General features: G+C 36.5%; 2 protein-coding genes and 1 long non-coding RNA gene across 9 annotated transcripts in view; 2 read left to right on the top strand and 1 right to left on the bottom strand.

Annotated features, from left to right (window-relative positions):
• Positions 1–23155, top strand: part of ena (ENAH actin regulator enabled) — a 204977-nt gene that overhangs the window by 95547 nt on the left and 86275 nt on the right. For 6 of the 7 annotated variants that reach the window (XM_073992234.1, XM_073992233.1, XM_073992228.1 and 3 more), the window contains exon 3: positions 1406–2109. The exons of the other annotated variant lie outside the window; for it this stretch is intronic. In XM_073992234.1, the coding sequence (XP_073848335.1) occupies positions 2105–2109 (5 nt within the window). In that variant the 5' untranslated portion in view covers positions 1406–2104. The remainder of the gene's footprint in view (positions 1–1405; positions 2110–23155) is intronic. 7 annotated transcript variants of the gene reach the window in all.
• LOC141405373 (uncharacterized) lies at positions 12911–23144 on the bottom strand. The gene is made up of 2 exons (XR_012413192.1): positions 23091–23144; positions 12911–13362 (listed from the first exon to the last, which is right to left on the bottom strand). It is a non-coding gene; the product is annotated as an uncharacterized lncRNA (long non-coding RNA).
• LOC141405372 (uncharacterized) lies at positions 13348–23105 on the top strand. Its single transcript, XM_073989641.1, has 2 exons — positions 13348–14212; positions 21424–23105. The coding sequence occupies exon 2, from the start codon at positions 21426–21428 to the stop codon at positions 22437–22439; it is 1014 nt and encodes a 337-aa protein (XP_073845742.1). The 5' UTR covers positions 13348–14212; positions 21424–21425; the 3' UTR covers positions 22440–23105.

Below are 23155 nucleotides of genomic sequence, written 5' to 3'. Positions count from 1 at the left end.
GGTGCGACAAAAATATTTATAATCGTCGGATCAATCTGATTTTTTCAGTATATGCTAAAAACAAGTATAAAATAAATATGGGTACAGTTTTTCCTATAGCCCCCATGTAGCGGTACCACTCGATTTCAGGTATTTTGAAGCTTTTATCTACATTTTCGGCCCTAATTGGCTATACTTTGGTGTTTTGGGTTCCCAATGGTCAAAAACCTTCTGCGCAAAAAATTGTGGTCTTAGGTCCAGGTTTCGGTATAGCTCTCATATTACGATAGCTCCCGATTTCAGGTATTTTGAAGATTTTATCAAAATTTTCGGCTCGAATTGGTTGTAATTTGCCATTTGGAGTTCTCAGTGATAAAAAACATTCTGCGCTAAAAATTGTGGTCTTAGCTCCAGGTTTCGGTATAGCCCTCATATTATGGTACCTCCCTATTTCAGTTATTCTGGGGTTTTCGACTTGGTTGTAAGTTGCTATTTGGAGTTCTTATGCCCGTAATTTCTACGCGTAGTTATCTATGAGTTCATAGATATCCCCAGTGTATGCAAAATTTTTAATTAAAGCCTTCCCAAGTGTAGAACCAAGCAACTAACAACTACGATGACAGTCCTTCGGTCATGCTGCATGCATTGTGTCCTACTCCATGTTTTTATTTATTTAACAAGAGATTTTCGTCCATTACCAGCACTACCACCACCACTACCGCCGCCACACTGATATCGGCCAATTTTGCGAGTGCAATGACCTCCTTGTTTTGTATTCCTTGCAAAACAAGGCACAAAAACGACCCACAAAAATTGAAAAGAACAATTCACACAAAAACAGAAAAAAACTTCAAGGCTTTACAATATTTCGAGCAGTTGTGGTGGCCTGGCTCTAGTAGTGGTGGTTGCCAACACTAAAAGTTGTTGAAATTTTAATGCAGACAAATCACAATTTAAGAGAAAAAATGTGAAAGAAAACATTGTAGTGTTGCAACAACGATTCAAGCCAATAGTTTTTCCAAAACTGCAAACAAAAGACCTCTTTTTGTCATTGGACGGCCACAGATATTCTTTTCGAATGTCAGCCAACTACACTATTGTGTCTTGGAAATGAATTGCAAGACGAAAGAAGAACAACAGCAACAATAATGGGGAAAATGAAAAATGTCCGTATGGAATAAAAGATGTTGTGCCCTGGCTGCTGACATCCACGATAGTTTATGCTAAATAAACCAGAAAATTGAGTTTAAACTATTTGAGTAATAATGCAGGAACTTTATTTCACCGCCCACTACGATGGAGCTTATGATTTATTGCATTTTAAAGATTACACAAAGGTGTTCCTATGTTCAACTAACAATTTTTTTTGCATTAATGTAAATTGAAATATTCAATAAATGTATATTTTTTATCTTTCTCATTTCAGATCTCATAACATAGACAAAACCCCCCCATAGTCGTTTTTTAATTAATCGCAATAACAATAGCAGATAACCAACAACTTGTATTCCCCACAAAGGACGAAAATAAAACAATAATCATTGTAACAACCAACACAACCACAACAATAACGAACAAGACTCGAAACAACAACAAAAAACCACAAGTTAATTGTCGTATCTATCCACAGCAACAAAAACAACAACCAAAAGTCTTACTACAACTGCTATATACACAAATCTATATATAAATACATTATATACCCACATATACTTTATATTCAACTATTAAAAATAGTATTTAATAATTCAAAACAAAATAGCAAAAACAAAAACACAAAACATCTCTACAATAATCCAAAATAAAATAATCGTAGAAAGTAAAATTTCATCAGCATTATTATAGCAAACAGCAACAACTTATTAAAAACGTCACTCATTCAACGAAAACTTCAACGTTACAATTTGTAATTGTATCGACCGACTGTCTGTTTCTCCTGTCGTCATTTAGAACTCTAATAATCGTATCCTGTTTTTTTACAAATCTTAACGAAGATATAACCCCCCCGTAAAAACGTTACTTCGTCGTTGTTTCATCATCATCAACTTGTATCGTTTGGAAAATTACAACAACCAAAATTCATCATTTTATCAATAAGGATTTTTAACAAAATTTTACAACAAATATGACGTAAGTAGCAATAATAATTTTTATTTATGAGTGTTATGACCGTATATTACCTTCTTATTTAATATAAAGTATTTTTTTTTTATTAATTTTTAATTTTTTTTATAAATGCATGAGATTTTATTTATATTAGCGCCTTAGAGTATGCAACAACTATTTTTTGTACTAATTTACCAATATGTATTGGTTTGTGCACTCAGCCAATCGAATAAGCGTTAACACAGCAAATCTTTCAAACTAGGCAACTTTTGGAACAGCTCCATGTATCTCACTACTATATTTTGAATATTCGTAATAATAGGACACGCTGCACAGTGGTCCCACTTGTATGGGAAGGTGCGACAAAAATATTTATAATCGTCGGATCAATCTGATTTTTTCAGTATATGCTAAAAACAAGTATAAAATAAATATGGGTACAGTTTTTCCTATAGCCCCCATGTAGCGGTACCACTCGATTTCAGGTATTTTGAAGCTTTTATCTACATTTTCGGCCCTAATTGGCTATACTTTGGTGTTTTGGGTTCCCAATGGTCAAAAACCTTCTGCGCAAAAAATTGTGGTCTTAGGTCCAGGTTTCGGTATAGCTCTCATATTACGATAGCTCCCGATTTCAGGTATTTTGAAGATTTTATCAAAATTTTCGGCTCGAATTGGTTGTAATTTGCCATTTGGAGTTCTCAGTGATAAAAAACATTCTGCGCTAAAAATTGTGGTCTTAGCTCCAGGTTTCGGTATAGCCCTCATATTATGGTACCTCCCTATTTCAGTTATTCTGGGGTTTTCGACTTGGTTGTAAGTTGCTATTTGGAGTTCTTATGCCCGTAATTTCTACGCGTAGTTATCTATGAGTTCATAGATATCCCCAGTGTATGCAAAATTTCATAACTTCAATCCATAGGTAACGTTACCGGGTCGAAAACGGCCGTGTTACTTACACCAAGGATTTTGCCTGGTTGATCGTTGCCAGTGTGTTAAAAATTGAAAAACACTTATATGTGGCAATATTTTTACGAAATCATGAATGAAAATCACTAATGTTTCCACATGTTTTCAAAATTTACACGCCTCGGTAAATGGCACGTAGAAATTACCAAACGCGTAGGTAAAGATAACTAATAGGTAGCTACCTACCCGGTTACCTAGGGCTAGAAATTACGGGAATTAGAGGTCAAAAAACCTCTACAACTGGTATCGTGGGCAGGAAAGGAAACAAAATATTCCATTTGAGGTCAGAATATTTCATTAGGGGAGGGATATAATAAAGTTCGGTGTTTTGTTGTTTTTTCATATTTTATGTAGCATCATACATATATCAAAAATATACAAATGTAAAAAATACACTCATAAGTAAGTCCCAAAACAAAAATGTCTAAATCTTTAAAGAAAAAAATCAAAACAAAGAAGAAACTGAGAATACAGTAATATGGCATATTCAATGAAACGACCAGAGGCATCATCAGTATTTTTAATGTCACACACGGAAATGCAAATATATGCAGCTGGAACCAAATTTTTTTTGTAAAATTGATACTATTTCGAACATTCTTCAAAAAATTTGGAGTGTGGCGAAGGATGGCGAAGTTAGTAAAACTCAATTTCAATTTTTAGGACTTGGAAAAAAAATACACAAAAAAGTATTATAAAAATGTGATTTCCAGCACATTTTATGCGAATAATGTGTAAAAATTTTTGTGTAAAAGTAATTAGAAAACCTTGTACTAAAACTTCCATTTCGACAAAAATAATTTTATAAGTTACTTGCCTTGTAAGAAGTCACAACCTTACTGCCCACAAAAAAAAAAAAAAATACCTACCTTCGATGCAAATTTCAAAACAATGTTCGATCAGCCATTAAAATGTGCTTAAGCGAAAATTTTGTACTTATGTATTTGAAGGAGGTACCCAAACGTATTTTTTATACCCTCAGCATTTATGCTCATCGAAATAATGGTTTTAGACCCCAAGTATGTTTGGACGAAATTCGTTTCGATTTAGCAATGTCCGCGCGTCTGTCTGGTTGGCTGGTGCGCACGATAACTCTCGAACCGATGAGCCGATTTGTTCCAAAATTTGGCTTTCGTAATATTTTGTCCAAACTTTGTTTAAGTACGAAGATGGGCCATATCGGTTCACTCCTTCAGGTACCTCCCCCACAAAAGTTCGAAAATGTTCGGACATTTTGTGCACACGATAATTCTTGAAGGGAGTAACCGATTTTGTCCATACTTTGCACCAGGCATAGATGAGGTTCCAATATGGACTCGATCGGTCCACTCCTTCGGGTACCTCCCACACAAAATTTTGGAAAAGTTCAGTTTGTTGTAGGAACTTGTGTTCGCTGCCCCCATTACGAAGGTACAAGTTTTTTCAGCGGCAAGTCCACACTTCCTGAACGAATCTGCCGATTCGGTCTAAAATTTGGCCATCGTAATATTTTGCCTGAAGTTAGTTTAAGTCCGAAGGTGAGCCATATCGGTTTATTCCTTTCGGTACCTCTTCCACAAAAGTTCGAAAATATTCGGAAAATTTGTGGCCACGATAACTCCTGAAGGCAGTAACTGATTTGGTACATACTTTACACATCGTAATATTTCTACGAGGCATTGATCAGGCTTGAATATGGACTATATATGTCAACTCCTTCAGGTACCTCCCACACAAAATTTCGGAAAAATGCACTTTAAGGCCTGGTTTTCGAATTGTTGTAAGAACTTGTGTTCGCGGCCCTCATTACGGCGATGCAAGTTTTTCAGGGGCAAGTCCATACTTCCTGAGAAAATAGCCCAATAGCTGTAAAAATGGCACTATGCGTACGATAACTCTCGAACGGATCAACCGATTCGATTTAAAAGTTAGCCTTCGTAATATTTGGTCCAGGGCGCCACCGTGGTGCAATGGTATGCACACCCGCCTTGCACGCAGAAGGTCGTGGGTTCGTTTCCCCGGCCAAGCAACATCAAACAATTTTCAACGGTGGCAAAATACCCCTCAGTAATGTTGGCGACATTTCCTGAGTATTTCAGACATGTAAAACTTCTCTACAAAGTGGTGCCTTAAAACACGCCGTTAGGACTCGGCGATAAACAGTAGGTCCCATATCATTGAGCTAATATGAATCGGGGTGCACTCATTGATATGAGAGAAGTCTCCCTTGTCCCTTCAGGGATGTTTGTGGAACAATTATTTATATTATATTTGGTCCAAACTAAGTTTAAGTTGAAGATTGGCACTATCGGTGAGCACCTTCCGGTACCTCCCCCCACCCCCAAAAGTACGCGCTATATCTGCTGAACGGAGCAACCGTTCATAAATCCGGCCTTCTCCTTAGGGTACCTCCCCCACAAAAGTTCAACATTTTTGTTTAAGCGCAGTTTAGGATCTGTTCGAAGAACCTTTTGAAAATTATACCGATGCTATTCTTTGTGGTCCTGTTTAAGCGATTTAATGTTTTACATGGGCAAGCCCATGCTGCCTGACATCGTGGACTAAAACCTCTAAGTTATACGGTGACCAACTGAAATTAATGGTGGGCACAAAATCTATAAAAAGGAATGAATCCCAAAATAAGATCCACTTCCAAAATGAACCGTGTCGCTCCATTCCTTCAAGTATCCCCCGCAACACTTTTGAGCTTCAAACCTAATATATTTTTGTCGGCAAATTTCAAAAAAGGCTACAAAATCCGTAATCCGTAGATTCGACATCGTCAATAGATGGATATTTTAATTCACACAGGCTGAGGGTATATCTCTGTAGGCAAAGCAGACTGATACTTTTTTAGTTGTTTTTTGTTATATTTTTCTCAAAGCAAATATCGGCACCATAAATGCCCAACGACGTAACTAACAAAATAATAATTTTATAACGTTTTAAAATAAAAAACTGTTCTGGAATATTAATCTTATGAGGGCGAGTATTTGGGATATTATAAATCATATACGAATGGGAGTAAGTAATGAAACCAATCCGACATTACAACAAAATCTGCAATGTTATCCCATTTTCCGAAAAGTCATTTCCTGAATATTTTGTTCTTTTGGAACGTAGAGGTATGAAATTTTGCAAGATCGTGTATTTTAGTTTTATGTATAACTAGCAGACCCCAGTCCGCGTTGCTGGACCTTCGTAATATGTTTTAATGACAACTTTTTATGAACTTTATGCTTGACAAATCAAATATAGGTATTTTCTACCTCACTTCTTCGGACCATTGTCAACAGATTTTGTCTGTACCCTTCCTTTTCTCTTACGGACTTTGTCGGATTTTTCGCCCATTGATGCTGTTTAAGATTTATTATCGTCCATGTCCCCTGTCTTTATTCTAAAGCGATCTAATTATAAAAGTTTTTAAAAATTGGTTAAGTTTGTTAAGCTTATTGAGACTTATACATATGTTTTAGTTTTTCATGGCTGATGGACCGTTGAAGCTCATCATTTAAGAACAATTTTCTTGATCTGGGGCGCAACCACCGTTGTCTCAAAAGTTACTTTGCAAGCCGATGCACTCATAATTTTTAAAAATATATAGTGATTATAAAACAATAGGTCCCCGAAATTCTCTTATGTAGCATTTTGGACCACGAGAAATTCCCGAAAATTTCATGAAATTAGGTTAAGAAGTTTTGGAAAAATAATGTATTGAATGTCATCAGTTTTCAAGATATAACACATTTAAAAAAAAGTAAGCGTGTTCCGGGGTTTTTGGATCCAAATATGTACTAGGATACACGCCACCCCATTGTCTCTGAAAATTTATTCCAAAACCGATATAATCATAATAATAGCTTTTAAAAGAAAGGCGTGTAAAGCTACCCCACCTCCACCAAAATTCATAAAATACTCGTATACATAACAACGGCAAACATTGATTTGTAAATTTAATGGAAATCGGTTCAGTAGTATTGGAGATATAACATATTTAAAAAAAGCAGGCGTGGTCTGGTCTTTAGGTCCCAAAGAAGTACCTAGATTGTAGATTAATTAGTAAATTTTTAAACCGATACAGTCGTAGTTTTTGCAAATATAGCGTTTTTAAAAATATCGCATAGGGGAGGTATCCCGCCCCCTCTGGAATTCAATAATATATGTAGCCTGTTTTCGGTGGTCATCCCTGTACATTCCCTGACAATTTCAGAAAAATAGGTTCAGTTATTTTTGTAGAAAAAATTTTAATTGAAAAGTGAAGAAAGTGGGCGTGGTAAAATTTCCTTTCCATAAAAACTTAAGTTGGGTTATGACGGCATTTGATTTTTATTCATAAAGATATTGCGTTTTTTTAAATATGGCGAAAGTCACGAAGATATGCATCCTATTTTCACCTGAGGCCATCACTTTACATTCTTTGAAAATGTCAGGAAAATCTGTTCAGTAGTTTTTTAACATATTTTTAAACTGGGGCGTGGTCAAGTCTTTGGGTCCCAAATAAGTAGGTAAGGTGGGAGACGCAACCACAATTGTCTCACAAATTAATTTCCAAACCGATACATTCGTAAATTACTTTTTTTGTCTGCACAACTTAAAACGTTTTGGTATAGTCCTCATATGACGGTACCCGCCGATATAACGTATTACATAAAGGCCTCAAAAGCACCTATATTTGTCGGGATGTTCATATTTTTTTAGAAAAACACAATTCTAATTTTTTTGTGCAAAAATGAGTTGGGCTCGATATTCTATATAGATGACAGCCTTAATACGAAAACAGTGATGTCATGCTGAAATTTCGACGAAATGTAGTGGTGAAAGAATCCGTTTTTGTATATTCGATTTAAATTTGTTCGTATCATTTCTAATCGGAAGTATTATAACATCACACGTATAGAAGATTTCGTATAACCCTTTTCTATTAAGATCCTATTGCTGTTAGTAAGTCCTTAGGGCTTGTGGTAAAATTATGTAACCCATTTTTCTTTCTAATTTTATTAAAATTGTCATAAATATTCAAAATTCTATGTAAGAGTTTTCAAGTACATTTTGTTGTTGTTTATTTTTTTGTGGTACTCTAACGATTACTCAGTGTTTTGGGATATTCGGTGTATTGTTTTTCCTGCCATATGTAAATGGAATGCTGGTTGGTTGGATATAGTTAGTGAATGAGCTGTTGTTGCTATTACTGGCTACAGTTTTTTAGTGCATCACCATCGAATAAAATAGAAGAGGTTGTTGCGTTTTTAGTTCAAGGACGTTCATACACATATTTGTGGGAATTTTTCTTTTTTTCTTTGTTTACCGAAAAGTGTGTACTTCCTTCCATCCCCACCTCTTCTTCATATGTGCATCCATCCAATTTGTTTTCTTGTTTTTGCTGCTGCTTTATTTTTCGGAGGTTTTTTTTAGTGCTCTTTTTCATGCAATTGTTGGTGATTCATAAAAGGAATTTATGAATGGGTTTTCCCATTTGGAAACTGTTGCAATTTGCTTAGAATCCTTTGATTGTTCGTTTGGCTTCTTTGTTTTTCTTTCTTGTGTATAGGGTACAAAGGATTTTGTGCTGTTTTATGAATATGGAAAGTAAAAAGTGGCTTACATTTATGGAAATTTTGAATTAAGAAAGACGCTATTAAAGCCTATAATGGCTCCTGATTATATCCCTCCATTACCCACCATTAGAAGGTATATAAAGTACTTTTTGGTAGCCCTAAACTACTTGAAATACAGTCGATTAAATCATATTATATTTTATGCCGATTAAAAGTCGGCAAATAAGTTGAGCGTTAAACTCACACTCTCGGTTTTGCAGATCTGTGGCACCGTACTCATTAAAATCAGTTGTTGTTGTAACAGCATTTATTCGTTTTTCTGCTTAATCTGACTCTGGGTCTATCTCTAGTTCTGAGAATGTGGATGGGGTGTAACCACAAATCCAATGCAGTGACGCTCCTCAGCTGCCATAGGTGGGGGATGTTCTTCGAGGACCGCATTCACACTATAGTTGTTTATGGCTTCTTCGACTACACCCGTGTGAATGCTATTCAAACGTGTTTGATAGGCTTGTTAATCTAGGGATTATCTAGATCTAGATCATGAAGATCTCCCCTGACATGCCTACGGTGATTAGGATGTTTGTTAATCCGAGCAAGTACTGCAACGAAAGCTGTGTTGCTGCACCGGAAGAATCTTTGTCTCATGGTTTATGTCATGGTCCACTGAAGACATGAGGAGGCAACCTGTTGCAGTTCTCCATCGCGTTGCACTTATATTCGCGGACCACACAGTCGCCGCATAGATTACAACAAACAGACCTATCGCGTTCTTTTTGGTCAACAAGGTTTGTATATGTGCACCCCAAGTGCTGCCGGCTAGTAACTTGATGACCTTGTTCCTACATCTCAGCTTGTCGCAGATTTCTGTGGTATGCGCGGGCGAAATGAACATGTCGTATGTAACCACAAGATTTTGGGGTAGTTTATGGTTGGAATACTGCTACCATCGACCATTACATTCAACTTCTCCATTACATTCAAGTTCTCACCTTTGCCGTCCTTGTGGTGAACAGAGTGGTCGTTGTCAAAAATAGTCAAATAGAAAAAGTTCAGCCATTAACAAATTACATCAGGGAAGGTACCTGACGCCAAGATCGTACAATCATTCAAAAACGTTACGATCTTAATGCTGCAGGGTGTGGAATACATAAGAGGTAGAGGTTAAACACTTTCAAAATTGACCGGAGGGTTATCTGCTCGATGTCCTCAAACAGATTGGAGTGCTTGACACTATCAAAGGCTTTTGATATGTCAAGCACCACCTTCACTGTTTTATCACACGGTTTGCTCTGGTTGAGTCCTCAATTAATATGTGCGGAGATGGCGTGCATCGCTGTTGCCGTGCTGTGCTACCTACCCATGCTGATGATCTGCAACTGGATAGCTATTTATGATGCTGAGTAGGACTAAAGCCTCAAGGGCCTTACTATGGACGAAAACAGTGAAATCGTTCTGTACGATTCACCTGCCCATTTTCCAGACTTCGGAATCGATGTGTGTGGCTAGTGACAGGTTGAGAACTTTAGTCAGATACATGACCCCCGGCACATCTAGCTGGTCCATCATTACATCATGGCCCAACGCTTTAGATGATTCAACGTTCCTGATGACGTCATCCATTGTAAATTGTGCTGGTTCGTCCTCGGCAGGAAGAGATCGACGTAGTACTCTTCTCTTCGACCTGTCACTCTCGGGGTGCTCAACAAACTCTCGATTGAAATAACGTACGCACCTCTTCGGATCAGTCAGCGTAACGTCGCCATAGGTGACTGAGCTCCTGTCTTCCTTCTTTCTAGGGTTCGAAAGTGACTTGACGGTTGCCCACAATTCACTTATTTCGGCGCCAATGTTGTAACTCTTCAGATGATTTAACCACTTGTTCCGCTTATGCTCACCAACCAACCTGTTAACATCCAGTGTTATCTCCCTAACTCTGGGATCACTGGATATGGCACGAAGAAGCTCATCACTCTCATTCGCTGATCCCGTCGTCCCTGCTGGGAAGTTTGGTCTCAGTTTGGGTATTTGACTAGCAGGTCTCGGAACGTCCTTTCTGCTACCCGAACATCAGAAGGGTTGGACAGATCTCAGAAGCGGTGATTACTGAACTTTCTGAAGCTCAGCCGATTAGCTTTCCCAAAATTAATGAAAGTGCGCCGTTCAGAGGTGACGAAATCGGACAGTCTGCTAATGGAGACAATAATAGGGCGATGGTCTGATCCAAGATAAATGGCCGTAACGTCATTTGTCAGACCAGGTGACACGATGGTTATGTCTGGCGAACTGTGACACTCTACGTTAATTCTGATAGGGGTGTAGAACCCTTGTCTTTGTTTCCCGGGACCGAATGCCATAACTCATTTTGAGCATTAAAGTTCCCAAGACCAGACGGTTATGAGCTTCCAAAAGCGGGTCACCTCAGTGTACACATTCAAATTAGTAGATTTGCCTTATAGAATTTGAAAGAAATAAACCATTATTTTTAAGCCTACTGGTTTGCATTATTTCGTTATGGGTTATTAGGCTCATGTGCCTCCTCATGTGGTACAACATACTATTTTACGAATATCCCATAAGATATGCATTGCTTTACTACTAAGAAATCTTTATGTCAGTCTCGAATCCATAATCCTCTTTGTGCCCACATTGTTTCTTTTGCACAATGGTGGCTCAGAATATACAGTGTTGGTCACAGAATTAGCACACCCCGTTGGGGCAAAATGATTTCAGTCGGCTAACAGTTTTGATAGGACAAATTGAAATATTTTCGTAAACAAAATCCTTTTCTATAATGTATTTAACATATTTAATGATATAAGTGGATAGTATTATCAGTGGTTTTTTGAAAATAAAAGTTTTGTGAAGACGCCCAAATTATCAAGGGGACATATAATTAGCCCACCCTACGAATTTTAATTTAATTCAATTAATATACAAAAATTAATTTATATTGAAGTTAATTCATATTCAAAACGTATTGAACAAATAATTTTTTGAAAGAAAAAATAATTTATCACCCCGAAATCTCAAAATATATCCCAATAGCGGACCATTTTTCGTAATGAACACTTAAACGTCAGAAAGTCGCCGATACTTGAAAAACAAATGTACAATTGGATCTGAAATTATTGGAATTGTTAACCGATTACCGAAATTTAAACATAATGTACAAAAACTTCCCAAAAAGTGTTTAAGGTCGATGATTCATTCAAGAAAATTTTCGATTTGTATGGGGTTTATAGAAAAAAGATCAATTAAATGCACCCTTATGTGAAGAAGGATCGACTTATAACACCATTTGTAATTCAAAATTACACGTCTGAATAACACCAAGGACCTATCATTACAAAACAGCCAACCAAGCACTAGATGAACACGTAGCACATGGGTATGTTTAATGGTATAACCCCTTTCTGACCATAAAGGATTTTGAGGTTTGCTGAAATTGGTTAAAATCCCTGAAAGTAGGCATATACTATTCAAGATAAATGTTTTCTGGATTATTGATTTTAAATTTAGTCGGTTTAAGCTCCGGGAAACATATTTTCTTGCGGTCTCACTAGGCTATCTCCCATTTGCCTTTTGTTTAGAAAATTATTGAAATTTGCGTAGGTACCATAGAGATGAACATAGGTTTATCGTGGCATACACCACAACATATCTGTAAAATTCAGTCCAGATGGATAAGTATTTATAAAATTAATAGCCCAAAGCATCATATTCCAGTTTTTTAATGAACATTTTTGTGTCAAACGGACTTTGCAGATTCAAACTGCTGGTGGGTACATCCCACTATTCGCAAAATTTACAAAGATGAACAAGAATATGATGTTTTATTTGATGTTTCTATGAACTAATTGCCTCAATGAACTTGTTTACATGTGAGAAAATCGATAAAAAACACAAAACAAAATGAAATTTCCATCAGTCCTTGGGACCCAAGGTGTACCCCATATAACTCCCTTCTGACACTGAAATTTCGGAGACTGGTGGAGAGTATAACTAGCAGACTGGAACTTATTCCCAAACGAAAGGGATTTAAAACTGAATATGGACTAAAATATTGAAACTATTCACAATATTAGTGTACATGAATGTCCAAAAATTTTATTATAAAGGTGTGCTATTTTGTTGCCCATTAAGTGTGCTATTTATTTGGTACACTACTGTAGCATAGCGGTATGCTTTTAGTACATACACACATACCAACAAGCAAGCGAGAACATAATTTGTATATTTTGTCATTTCTGTTTCTGCATTTCCAAAACCATTGGAATGCAAAACAGGTTTTATGTGGCGATGCAAAACAGAAGAAAATCAATCGAAGTTTGAGCATCAAAACGATCAACACGCACCACCCCCGTCGTGACGAAGTGAGAAGTACAAAAGTGTTAACTTACAAAATATTATAATTAAAACATTAAAGTGAATTTGCATAAAAATCAAATCCTAATAATCGAATGTGTATAAACAATATTGTAATTATAATTTTATACCTGAAACAAAAACATATAATACTTACCGTGTTAAAAACATACATATACCTGAATAGTACAAAAAACCATAAAATACTTACCTTGTGAATTTCCTTATACTTACCTTTGTACATAAACCTGCTACTTACCTTTGATACATACCTAAATACTTACCTTTTTTGAAACATACGAAAAACCTGTGAAAAGAAAAATATTTATACTTACCTTGAAAACCAATTCCTAAATACTTATCTGTGAACACCTAAATGCAAAAGAAACCCATTGTAAATACTTACCTTGAAAATCTATCAAAATTATCAATAAAGTTGAATTAAAAGTTGAACAAAAAAAAACATAAAATCTTTTCTATGGAAAAAAGTGAAAAAAGGTAAAGTGCTAAACATTTGGTCCATATCGAGCCAGATAGTGAAGTTAAGAAATCTTAACAATTACAACAAAAATAAAATTTGGAAAAAAAAGAAGTTTGTGAACAGTGAAAGAAAAAATCCTACAACAACAAAAACACACAGTGGAACAGTGAAATTACAAAGTAATTACAACAAAACAGAGAATAATTTTTGGAAAAAAAGAATAAATAATTTGAAAAAAAACCACTAACATTTTACAAATACAGTGAAAATTGCAACACAGTGGAACATATCAGTGGAAGACATACAGTGGAACCTAAAACAAAAGAACAAACAAAAAAGTTTAAAAATAGATTTTTTCAAATTAAACATTAAATTTTCAACAATATACACACAAACTACCAAGTGATTAAACAAAAAAATATTTTACAAGAAAAAAAAAAAATTAAAATTAAATTTGTTTTAAAAAATACTAAACAAAAAAGTTTACATACAAAAACACAAATATCAAAAAAACCAATTACACTGAAATCAAAGTGAACTATTTCCAACAAAAAGAAAACTAAAGTTTGTAAAAAATAACAAAGACAATTTCTACACCACAAACCAATATCTACACAAACAAAACAATAAAATCTAAACGTGAATTCCGTGACGCGTAACAAAACAACAACAAACAATCAGTTGGAGAGTTGGCGCAGAGGAAAAGGCGGACGGACGGACAAGAGGTTAAACCCCCACCCATACTTACCTAGACCCTATAACCAAGCATAGCAAAGTGAGTACAAATAAGTTTTTTGATTTGGAGCGTGGCATCAAAAAAGGAACACAGGGTACGGCGAATTTTGACTCCCGACACTGTCCCTTTATACGATAACTCGCTATTACATCACAACTTGACACCTTTGGATGCAAAGACCCAAGTTTTTTACATAACCCTAGAAAAGAGGACTGAAGTTGACCCAGCAAACGTGGGAACACACACATACGTCCACACATACACACACAAACACATACAACGTAGTGAAATTTGGGATTTTGTAACAAAAATTTTTCAATTTATCCACATAAATTTCTAAAAAAGGTAAATTTTTGTGTAAATTTGGTTAGATCATTTTGTGGAAATCTAACAATTTACAAATACATGCACAGTTCAAGCATAACATAGTGGAATTTTTGGAAAATTCTCTCAATTTTGGAAATTTTCTCATGCATTTTTAAATACAAGAAGAAAAAGAGAAATTTTGTGGAAAAATTGGAAAGTTTAGTGAGAGACTTGTGGAAAGTCGACCTTTTCGCTCATACATATTTGTCCGTCCGTGAAATAATTTGGAAATCTTGCTCACTGACCCGCCATAATTTTTTGGAAAGTCAACATACATTTGGAAACTATATCATTTTTGGAAGCTGATATTTGTTTTCACGCTTCTTGACACAACACAACAAACATTTTATTGGAAAATAACCTAAAATTTACAAACTCATCGTGGAAAAAGCACATATTTATCAAATAATTTATACATAAGCGCCATATTGATTTCCCAATACATCAATTTTGGGAAATTGGAAAAAAAAACATTTTGCGCCTTTTACGTACATAAGCATAAGCGTTTGGTGGACAAGCGCCCAAAAATTTGAGGTTAACTAACCTAAACATTCGACACTTTAAACTTTTTCTTATCTTATGAAAATTTATATAACTTTTGATACTCATACATTTTTACAGCATCTTTGAAATTTTTTGGATGAAAATTTTTGATTTAGACACAAAATATTTTCGTCTTTTTTGCAAATAAGCAATATTTTGTTGAAAAAATTATTGATTTTAAATTAATTAATTTTTAATTTTAAACCATTTTGAAACAACAATACAACATTCTAAAGCATTTTTCGCTAACAATTTGGATTTTTTGGACCCAAAATAATTCACCTTTGAAATTGTTTGCTGGGATTTTGCTCTGGCTTGACTCGTTTCTTTACTAAGACATTTTTGTTTCCACCCAAAACCAATTATTATTGGAAAAAACATCAAATTTTCGTCTGTGTTTAAAGCGAAATCATTCTCTCAACAATTTATTTACAAAAGCGTCACTAAAATAGTTGTTGATTTAGACAATTATTCAAAAAACAACTGCGTACAAAAAATCATTTCACTTTTTCTGATAAAATTTGCTGTTTAACTAGGGTTTTATTACAGCCTTGTTATTTCTGCAATTTGCTGTTCTTTGGGACTTTGTTAATTTTCTGGATAACCCAACACACATTTTTCTTCGACTTATTTTTGGAAATTTTTTTTTCGGATTTTGATTGAAATTTTTCGACCTTTCAAAACTTTTTCTTGCGTTCTTTGAATGAAAATATTTGGCATCAAATAATTTTAATTCTCTGTACTCACATTGGAGAAAACATTTATCGTACTCCACAAAACATTTACTCTACTCTACAAAATATCCAGTTGTCGTGAATTTATTTGGGAATTAACATCAAAATTTTGCTAAGACAAAATTTTCTGATTCTGTTTTTTACCCAATAACAAAAAGGTTTGACCCTTTGATTGGACTACTTTGTCATTTCTTGCGACTCAGCAAATTTGTTCTAAAGTCAGATCTAATTTACAAAGAAAGATGGCCAAACTTAATCGTGAAAAATTTGTTAACTGTCTTAATGATTTAAAAGATTATGCAGCGATTTTAAGTATAGCAAACACAGAAGATGATCTTCATAGATTAGAGGCATCAAGAGTTCAGCTAGATTCGGTTTATGACAAAGTAAAAAGAGCGTATGAAGAATGCAGGGATCATGTCCCAGGGGAAGGTGAAAAGGAAATTGACAAAAATAAGCTAAGAACTCATTATCTAGAAGCTATTGACATTTACAAAAATGCTGTAGGAGCGATTAATGGGCAAATTCAGTTAGTTAAGCAGAAAGAAGCAGAAGAAAAAGTTAAAAGAGAATCTCAAATGACGCAAAAACTCAATACTGAAGTAGAATTTACACCTGTTTCAAGACTTCCACCATGTGACACAGACACATTCAGTGGAGGTTACAGCGAGTGGCCTACGTTCCGAGACCTCTTTACAGCGATATATATTAAAAATTCAAAACTAAGTAAAGTTGAAAAACTCTTCCATTTGACCCAGAAAACAACAGGAGAAGCTAGAGAGATAGTCAGTCATGTCCCACTTACAAACGATGGCTTTGAGTTAGCGTGGAAGAATCTCACTGAGCGATATGAAAACAGAAGGATGCAGGTCAACGAGCAAATCAAAATTCTTTTCAATTTACCCCATATAGCGTTTGATTCAAGTAACACAATTCAAAAACTTCAACGTACCATTAATAGTTGTATTCAGACTCTTGAGACTCTAGAAGTTGATGTAAAGGGTTGGGATCCTATCCTTATTTATCTTTGCTCCTCAAAACTACCTCGATCTTTTCTAGAGGAATTTGAAAACTCTTTGCACGACAGCAAAACTTTGCCCACCTGGGAGCAGGTAAACAAATATTTGACCCATAAATTCAAGACATTAGAATCTGTAGGAAATATTAAGCCTACAAGTACAAAATACACTCAACAAAAAACTGATTTTAGTAAAAAATCAAAATTTGCAAACAGTTTCCATACTAATACTTGGCCAAATTCACAAAATAAGGGGGGTTCGGTGAATAAACAAACTTCGAATCAACAACAAAAGACTCAAAATACGCAAAATTGTCCACTTTGCAAAGCAAATCATTTTATTAGAGATTGTTCTCAGTTCCTAGGAAAGTCAGTAAATGATAGAATTCATTTAGTCAAGATCTCACACCTTTGTTACAATTGTCTTTCGTCTAATCACGGCGTCAAAGAATGTAAAAGTCGGTTTGGTTGTCGTACTTGCAATATGAGACACCATTCCATGTTACATAAGGGAACAGACACCCAACAACAAACCCAGAATTACAACTTAGCAAGAGATGAAGTGCGCCCTAGTACTAGTGCTTCAGCTCTCACAACCACAATACAGTCCACAGAACCACAAAACGTTACAACCTTGACTCTACAAGAGCATAGAGTTTTCGAACATAACCCTAGTGCAACTTTGCTTTTCACTGCTATAGTACAGGTCGAAAATAGAGGACAATCATATGATGCCAGAGCAATTATTGACCCTGGATCACAATCTACCTTTATCTCTGAAAAACTTCGAAACAAATTAAAATTGCCTACCAAGAAAAACCTTGTTCATGTTACAGGACTTAGCCAAATCGTCTCAGAAACTTCTACAAAATCTTGTCTTTTCACTTTGCGTTCTCGTTTAGACCCTAGCTTTGAATTAGATGTATGGGCACCAGTTTTGAAGACCCTTCCGTCTAATTTGCCTTCACAAAATATTGAAAAGAGTAAACTTACAGATATTATTGGTCTTAACTTAGCAGACCCGAAATTCCACATAAGTCAACCTGTCGATCTTCTCATAGGAATGGATATAGGACCCTTAATCTTCGAAATAGGGACTCCCATAAAATCTTTTGGCTCATTCTTAGCGCAAAAAACAGTATTCGGTTGGATAGTAGGCGGTCCAATACCCGAAACCACTAGAAATCCACATAACATTTCTTTGTTTAACACCACTTCAATCGAAAAGATTATTACACGTTTTTGGGAGGTGGAAGAGCCCCCAAAAAGAGTTTTGAGGTCAGAAGAAGACTCATTCTGCGAACAAAACTACCTAGAAACAACAAAACGAAATAAAGATGGGAGATATATTGTTACCCTACCTTTTAAAAATTGTGAGGAGCTCGGAAATTCTCGTAATATAGCCCTCGCACAGTTCTATAGAATGGAGAAAAAACTTTCAAAGACTCCAGAAATCAAAGACTCATATGACAAAGCGATATTAGAATACTTAGAGCTGGGACATATGAGAAAACTTTCACGGGAGGAAATAGATCAGACCCCAAATTACTATCTGCCGCACCATGCGGTGATTAAACCAGATCGATTGACTACTAAACTTAGGGTAGTATTCAATGCGTCAAGCCCCACGTCAAATAGAAGAAGCCTCAACGATAATCTTTTCGCTGGACCCATACTTCAGCAAGATCTTGTTTTGCAAATATTAAAATGGAGGTTCTTCAAATATGTTTACAATGCCGATGTTACACAAATGTATCGTCAGATTCTCTTGGATAGAAATCACACTCGTTATCAACGAATTCTTTTTAGGAAATCTCTTTCTGACCCAGTGGAAGATTATGAGCTTTTGACAGTCACTTTCGGAGTGAACTGCGCTCCATTTTTAGCACTCCGTACTCTCATGAAATTAGCAGAAGACATAAAAGATATATACCCTAGAGCTGCTTCAGTTATTTTACAAAACTTATATGTTGATGACGTCCTAGCGGGAGGTCATTCCATACAAGAAGCATTAGACTCTCGCAAAGAATTAATTTCTGCCTTTGATTCAGCAGGTTTTCAACTTAGAAAATGGACTTCAAATGAGCCCAAAATAATGAAAGACTTGCCAAGTGATCACCTTTTGCCTCTCAATTGGCTAGATCTGTCTGAAAATGATTCTACCAAGACCCTAGGTATCAGATGGAATATTTCGGGGGATAGTTTTTCAATCCCATCGCCTTCTATAGAAAACAAGATTAACTATACAAAACGGGAAGTTCTATCTACGATTGCCAAATTGTTTGACCCATGTGGTTGGTTAGCTCCAGTAATAGTAGTAGCCAAATTAATCATGCAACAAATTTGGTTAGACAAAATAGACTGGGATGACACTCTCAAACCCATGACACTTTTAAATTGGCAAAACTTTGTTAAAAACACTTTCTCAATTGACGTTATCACTATTCCAAGATGGATTAAGTACACACCAACTAATCAAATTGAGATTCATGGATTCTGCGACGCGTCAGAGAGCGCGTATGGCGCGGCCCTCTACATTCGGGTAGAAAATACCAATAAAAGTGTTGACACATTTCTCCTAGCAGCAAAAACCAGGGTCGCACCGATTAAAAAGATTTCCTTGCCACGACTTGAGCTTTGTGGAGCTGTACTTCTCTCTAAATTGGCCTCTTCAATAATATCAAATCTTCAGATGTCGAATATTGAATCTTATTATTGGACAGACTCCACAATCGTTTTAGCTTGGCTTAAAAAACCACCGTGCCATTGGAGTACCTTTGTAGGTAACAGAATTTCAGAAATTATTGAAAATGTTGGTAATGATCGATGGCGTCATGTTGACTCTGAGGCGAATCCCGCTGATGTAGCAAGTCGCGGATGTTCACCGATCGATTTGAAAACACATAATCTATGGTGGCATGGACCCCAGTGGTTAAAATACCAAAAATCTATTTGGCCCTCAAATAATATTCCGTTAGATACGAACTTAGAAGAGAAATCAGCTAAGGTTCTCACCCTTACAACCATTACTGATGATGCCAGACAAGAACTTTTAAAGAAAGACCCTTTGGTAAATTTCTCAAAGTTAAACAGAGCATATCGAGCATATGCATGTGCTATTCGATACTACAAAAAACACTTACGAGCTTGTCCCGATTACTCCCTTGAAGAGATTCAACAGGCTAAACGTCTAGTTATCATGGTAACCCAAAAATATTATTTTGAAAACGAGTACAAGTTATTGCAAAGAAAATCTAAACTTCCATCTAGTAGCGGTCTTGTTTCTTTAAATCCGTATCTTGACTCAAATGGCCTTATTAGAGCAAATGGTCGCCTTGTTCAATCACCTGCCTTAACAGAAAATGAAAGGCATCCCATCTTGTTACCATATATGTCCAAGTTATCGCAACTCCTAGTAGAATTTACACACCAAATAACTATGCATGGTGGAAATCAGCTCATGACTCGAGTCCTACGTTCAGAGTTCTGGATATTCAAACTGAAAGTTCTAGTGAAAAAGACTATTCATAATTGCAAAATTTGCACCTTGTATAAGAAACACAGTCAAAATCAAATCATGGCTTCTCTTCCGCCGGAGAGGACTTCTCTAACACGACCCTTTTTCAATACTGGTGTTGACTTTGCCGGCCCTTTCAATATCAAAAACTTTACTGGTAGAGCGTGTTTAATAACGAAGGGTTACGTATGCGTTTTTATTTGTTTCGCCACCAAGGCAATCCACCTAGAAGTAACTAGCGATCTGTCGACGCAATCATTCTTAGCTGCCTTCACTCGATTTATAGGTCGTAGAGGTTGTCCGGCGTGTGTATACTCCGATAACGGCACCAATTTTGTCGGTGCCTCCGAATTACTCAAAAAAGATAGAGCAGAATTTATGAAAAATCTCAGTTCACAAGCTATTACCCAAAATTCTCATCAAAACTTAGAGTGGAAGTTTATACCTCCTGGCGCTCCCCACATGGGTGGATTGTGGGAGGCCGGCGTTAAGTCCTTTAAGACACATTTACGTAAAAGCTTTCCGAATCTTAATTTTACTTTCGAAGAATTCACTACAATATTAATTCGTATTGAGGCTTGTCTGAATTCAAGACCCTTGAGTCCAGCCAGTGACGACCCTAACGACATAGCTCCCTTAACACCAGCTCATTTTCTCATTGGGGCACCGATGTTAGAGCCAGCAGAACCGGATATTTCCGATTCCGACCTTTCATATGTTAATCGCTGGAAGCGACTTAAAATAATTTCACAACATTTTTGCCATAGATGGAAACATGAATACTTAACTGAACTTCATAGAAGACATAAATGGAAATACCACAAAGACAATTTAAAAGAAGGCGATCTTGTGGTCGTGAAAGATGATCGCTTGTCGCCAACTGAATGGAAGTTGGGGCGAATTGTTAAGACATATAAGGGGGTGGACGATAACATTAGAGTGGTAGACATCAAAACTTCGCTTGGCATCTCTAGTCGACCCATAACCAAAGTTGTCAAGCTATTTACCGACTGACTAGTCGGACCCTCTTTTCTTAAAAAACTTGGTACTCCTCTCTCTCTTTTAATTACAGATATGGCTGCCTACCTCCCACACAATAATTGGGATGAAGAAGAGGAGGAAAGACCCCCAAACAGGCGACAACAACAAAATCGCCCACCACAACCAGAGCAACCTCAACAACAGCCAATCCAACAACAACATCAACCACGTCAACAACATCAGCGTCAGCATCAACAACAGCAGCTTCAGCATCAACAACAGCCACCAAGACGACAACAATCAAGAAGCCGATCGGGTCAGCGAGAGGAAAGAAGAGATCGGCCGAGTTTCTGGCAATATGCCTGCGGGCTCTGCCAGGATGATCACGCAATCGTGACATGCCCCAGGTTTAGAGAGCAGTCTGCTTTTCAGAGGTACGAAACCGTTGAACGGAGAGGGTACTGTCGGAACTGTTTGGCCCGTAGTCATCTGGCACCGGACTGCACCAGTTTGACGAGCTGCAGAAGGTGCGACCACCGACACCACACCTTATTACATGGGGCCCCACAGTTAGATAACACCTTACAACCAGCTCCCATTGTGGTGCCTTCATTCTCTTGGGATTTGGTGTTCGTCCCCACAGCCCTTGTGCGTGTCTCAGCCGACAGTGTAGATACTTGGAAGACTGTACGAGCACTCATTTGTCAGTCGGCCACGATGTCCAGAATGGCCTATTCAACGTTCCAAAGGCTTGGTCTCAGATCGATAATATATCAGAGTCGCCGATTTGCTACATTCAAGATTATGGCCAGGAACATAAACGGCACGTGGGCTTTAAAAGTAAACGCCCTTATTACCGATGAATTGCCACGCAGACCCTATTCCGACCCTTTGTTAGAAGACCCTACAGGCTACTTTGCGCCGCAAGCTCTCGCTGACCCCGATCCTCGCAGCAACATTCCCATTGATTTAGAGTTGGGAGCCGATACATTTTCTGCGATTCACCAGGAGGGCTGTACACCGGCTGGCATTGGAGATGTGAAGGCGTTCAACACAAAATTAGGCTATGTATTTTCAGGCCCAATTAAAAATATGCCTACTAATTAAACTCTTTTATTCACAGATATCACGGCGGGGGAGGCATGTACATGAATGTCCAAAAATTTTATTATAAAGGTGTGCTATTTTGTTGCCCATTAAGTGTGCTATTTATTTGGTACACTACTGTAGCATAGCGGTATGCTTTTAGTACATACACACATACCAACAAGCAAGCGAGAACATAATTTGTATATTTTGTCATTTCTGTTTCTGCATTTCCAAAACCATTGGAATGCAAAACAGGTTTTATGTGGCGATGCAAAACAGAAGAAAATCAATCGAAGTTTGAGCATCAAAACGATCAACACGCACCACCCCCGTCGTGACGAAGTGAGAAGTACAAAAGTGTTAACTTACAAAATATTATAATTAAAACATTAAAGTGAATTTGCATAAAAATCAAATCCTAATAATCGAATGTGTATAAACAATATTGTAATTATAATTTTATACCTGAAACAAAAACATATAATACTTACCGTGTTAAAAACATACATATACCTGAATAGTACAAAAAACCATAAAATACTTACCTTGTGAATTTCCTTATACTTACCTTTGTACATAAACCTGCTACTTACCTTTGATACATACCTAAATACTTACCTTTTTTGAAACATACGAAAAACCTGTGAAAAGAAAAATATTTATACTTACCTTGAAAACCAATTCCTAAATACTTATCTGTGAACACCTAAATGCAAAAGAAACCCATTGTAAAT

The sequence above is a fragment of the Musca autumnalis genome, unplaced genomic scaffold, assembly GCF_047663935.1.
Source record: "Musca autumnalis isolate F117 unplaced genomic scaffold, ASM4766393v1 scaffold_5, whole genome shotgun sequence".
Taxonomy (NCBI): Eukaryota; Metazoa; Arthropoda; class Insecta; order Diptera; family Muscidae; genus Musca; species Musca autumnalis.
This window is presented reverse-complemented; position numbering and strand designations above follow the sequence as displayed.

Excerpts from the sequence above, each read along its gene's own strand:
- LOC141405372 (XM_073989641.1), top strand. The coding sequence starts at position 21,426 with ATGGCTGCCTACCTCCCACACAATAATTGGGATGAAGAAGAGGAGGAA.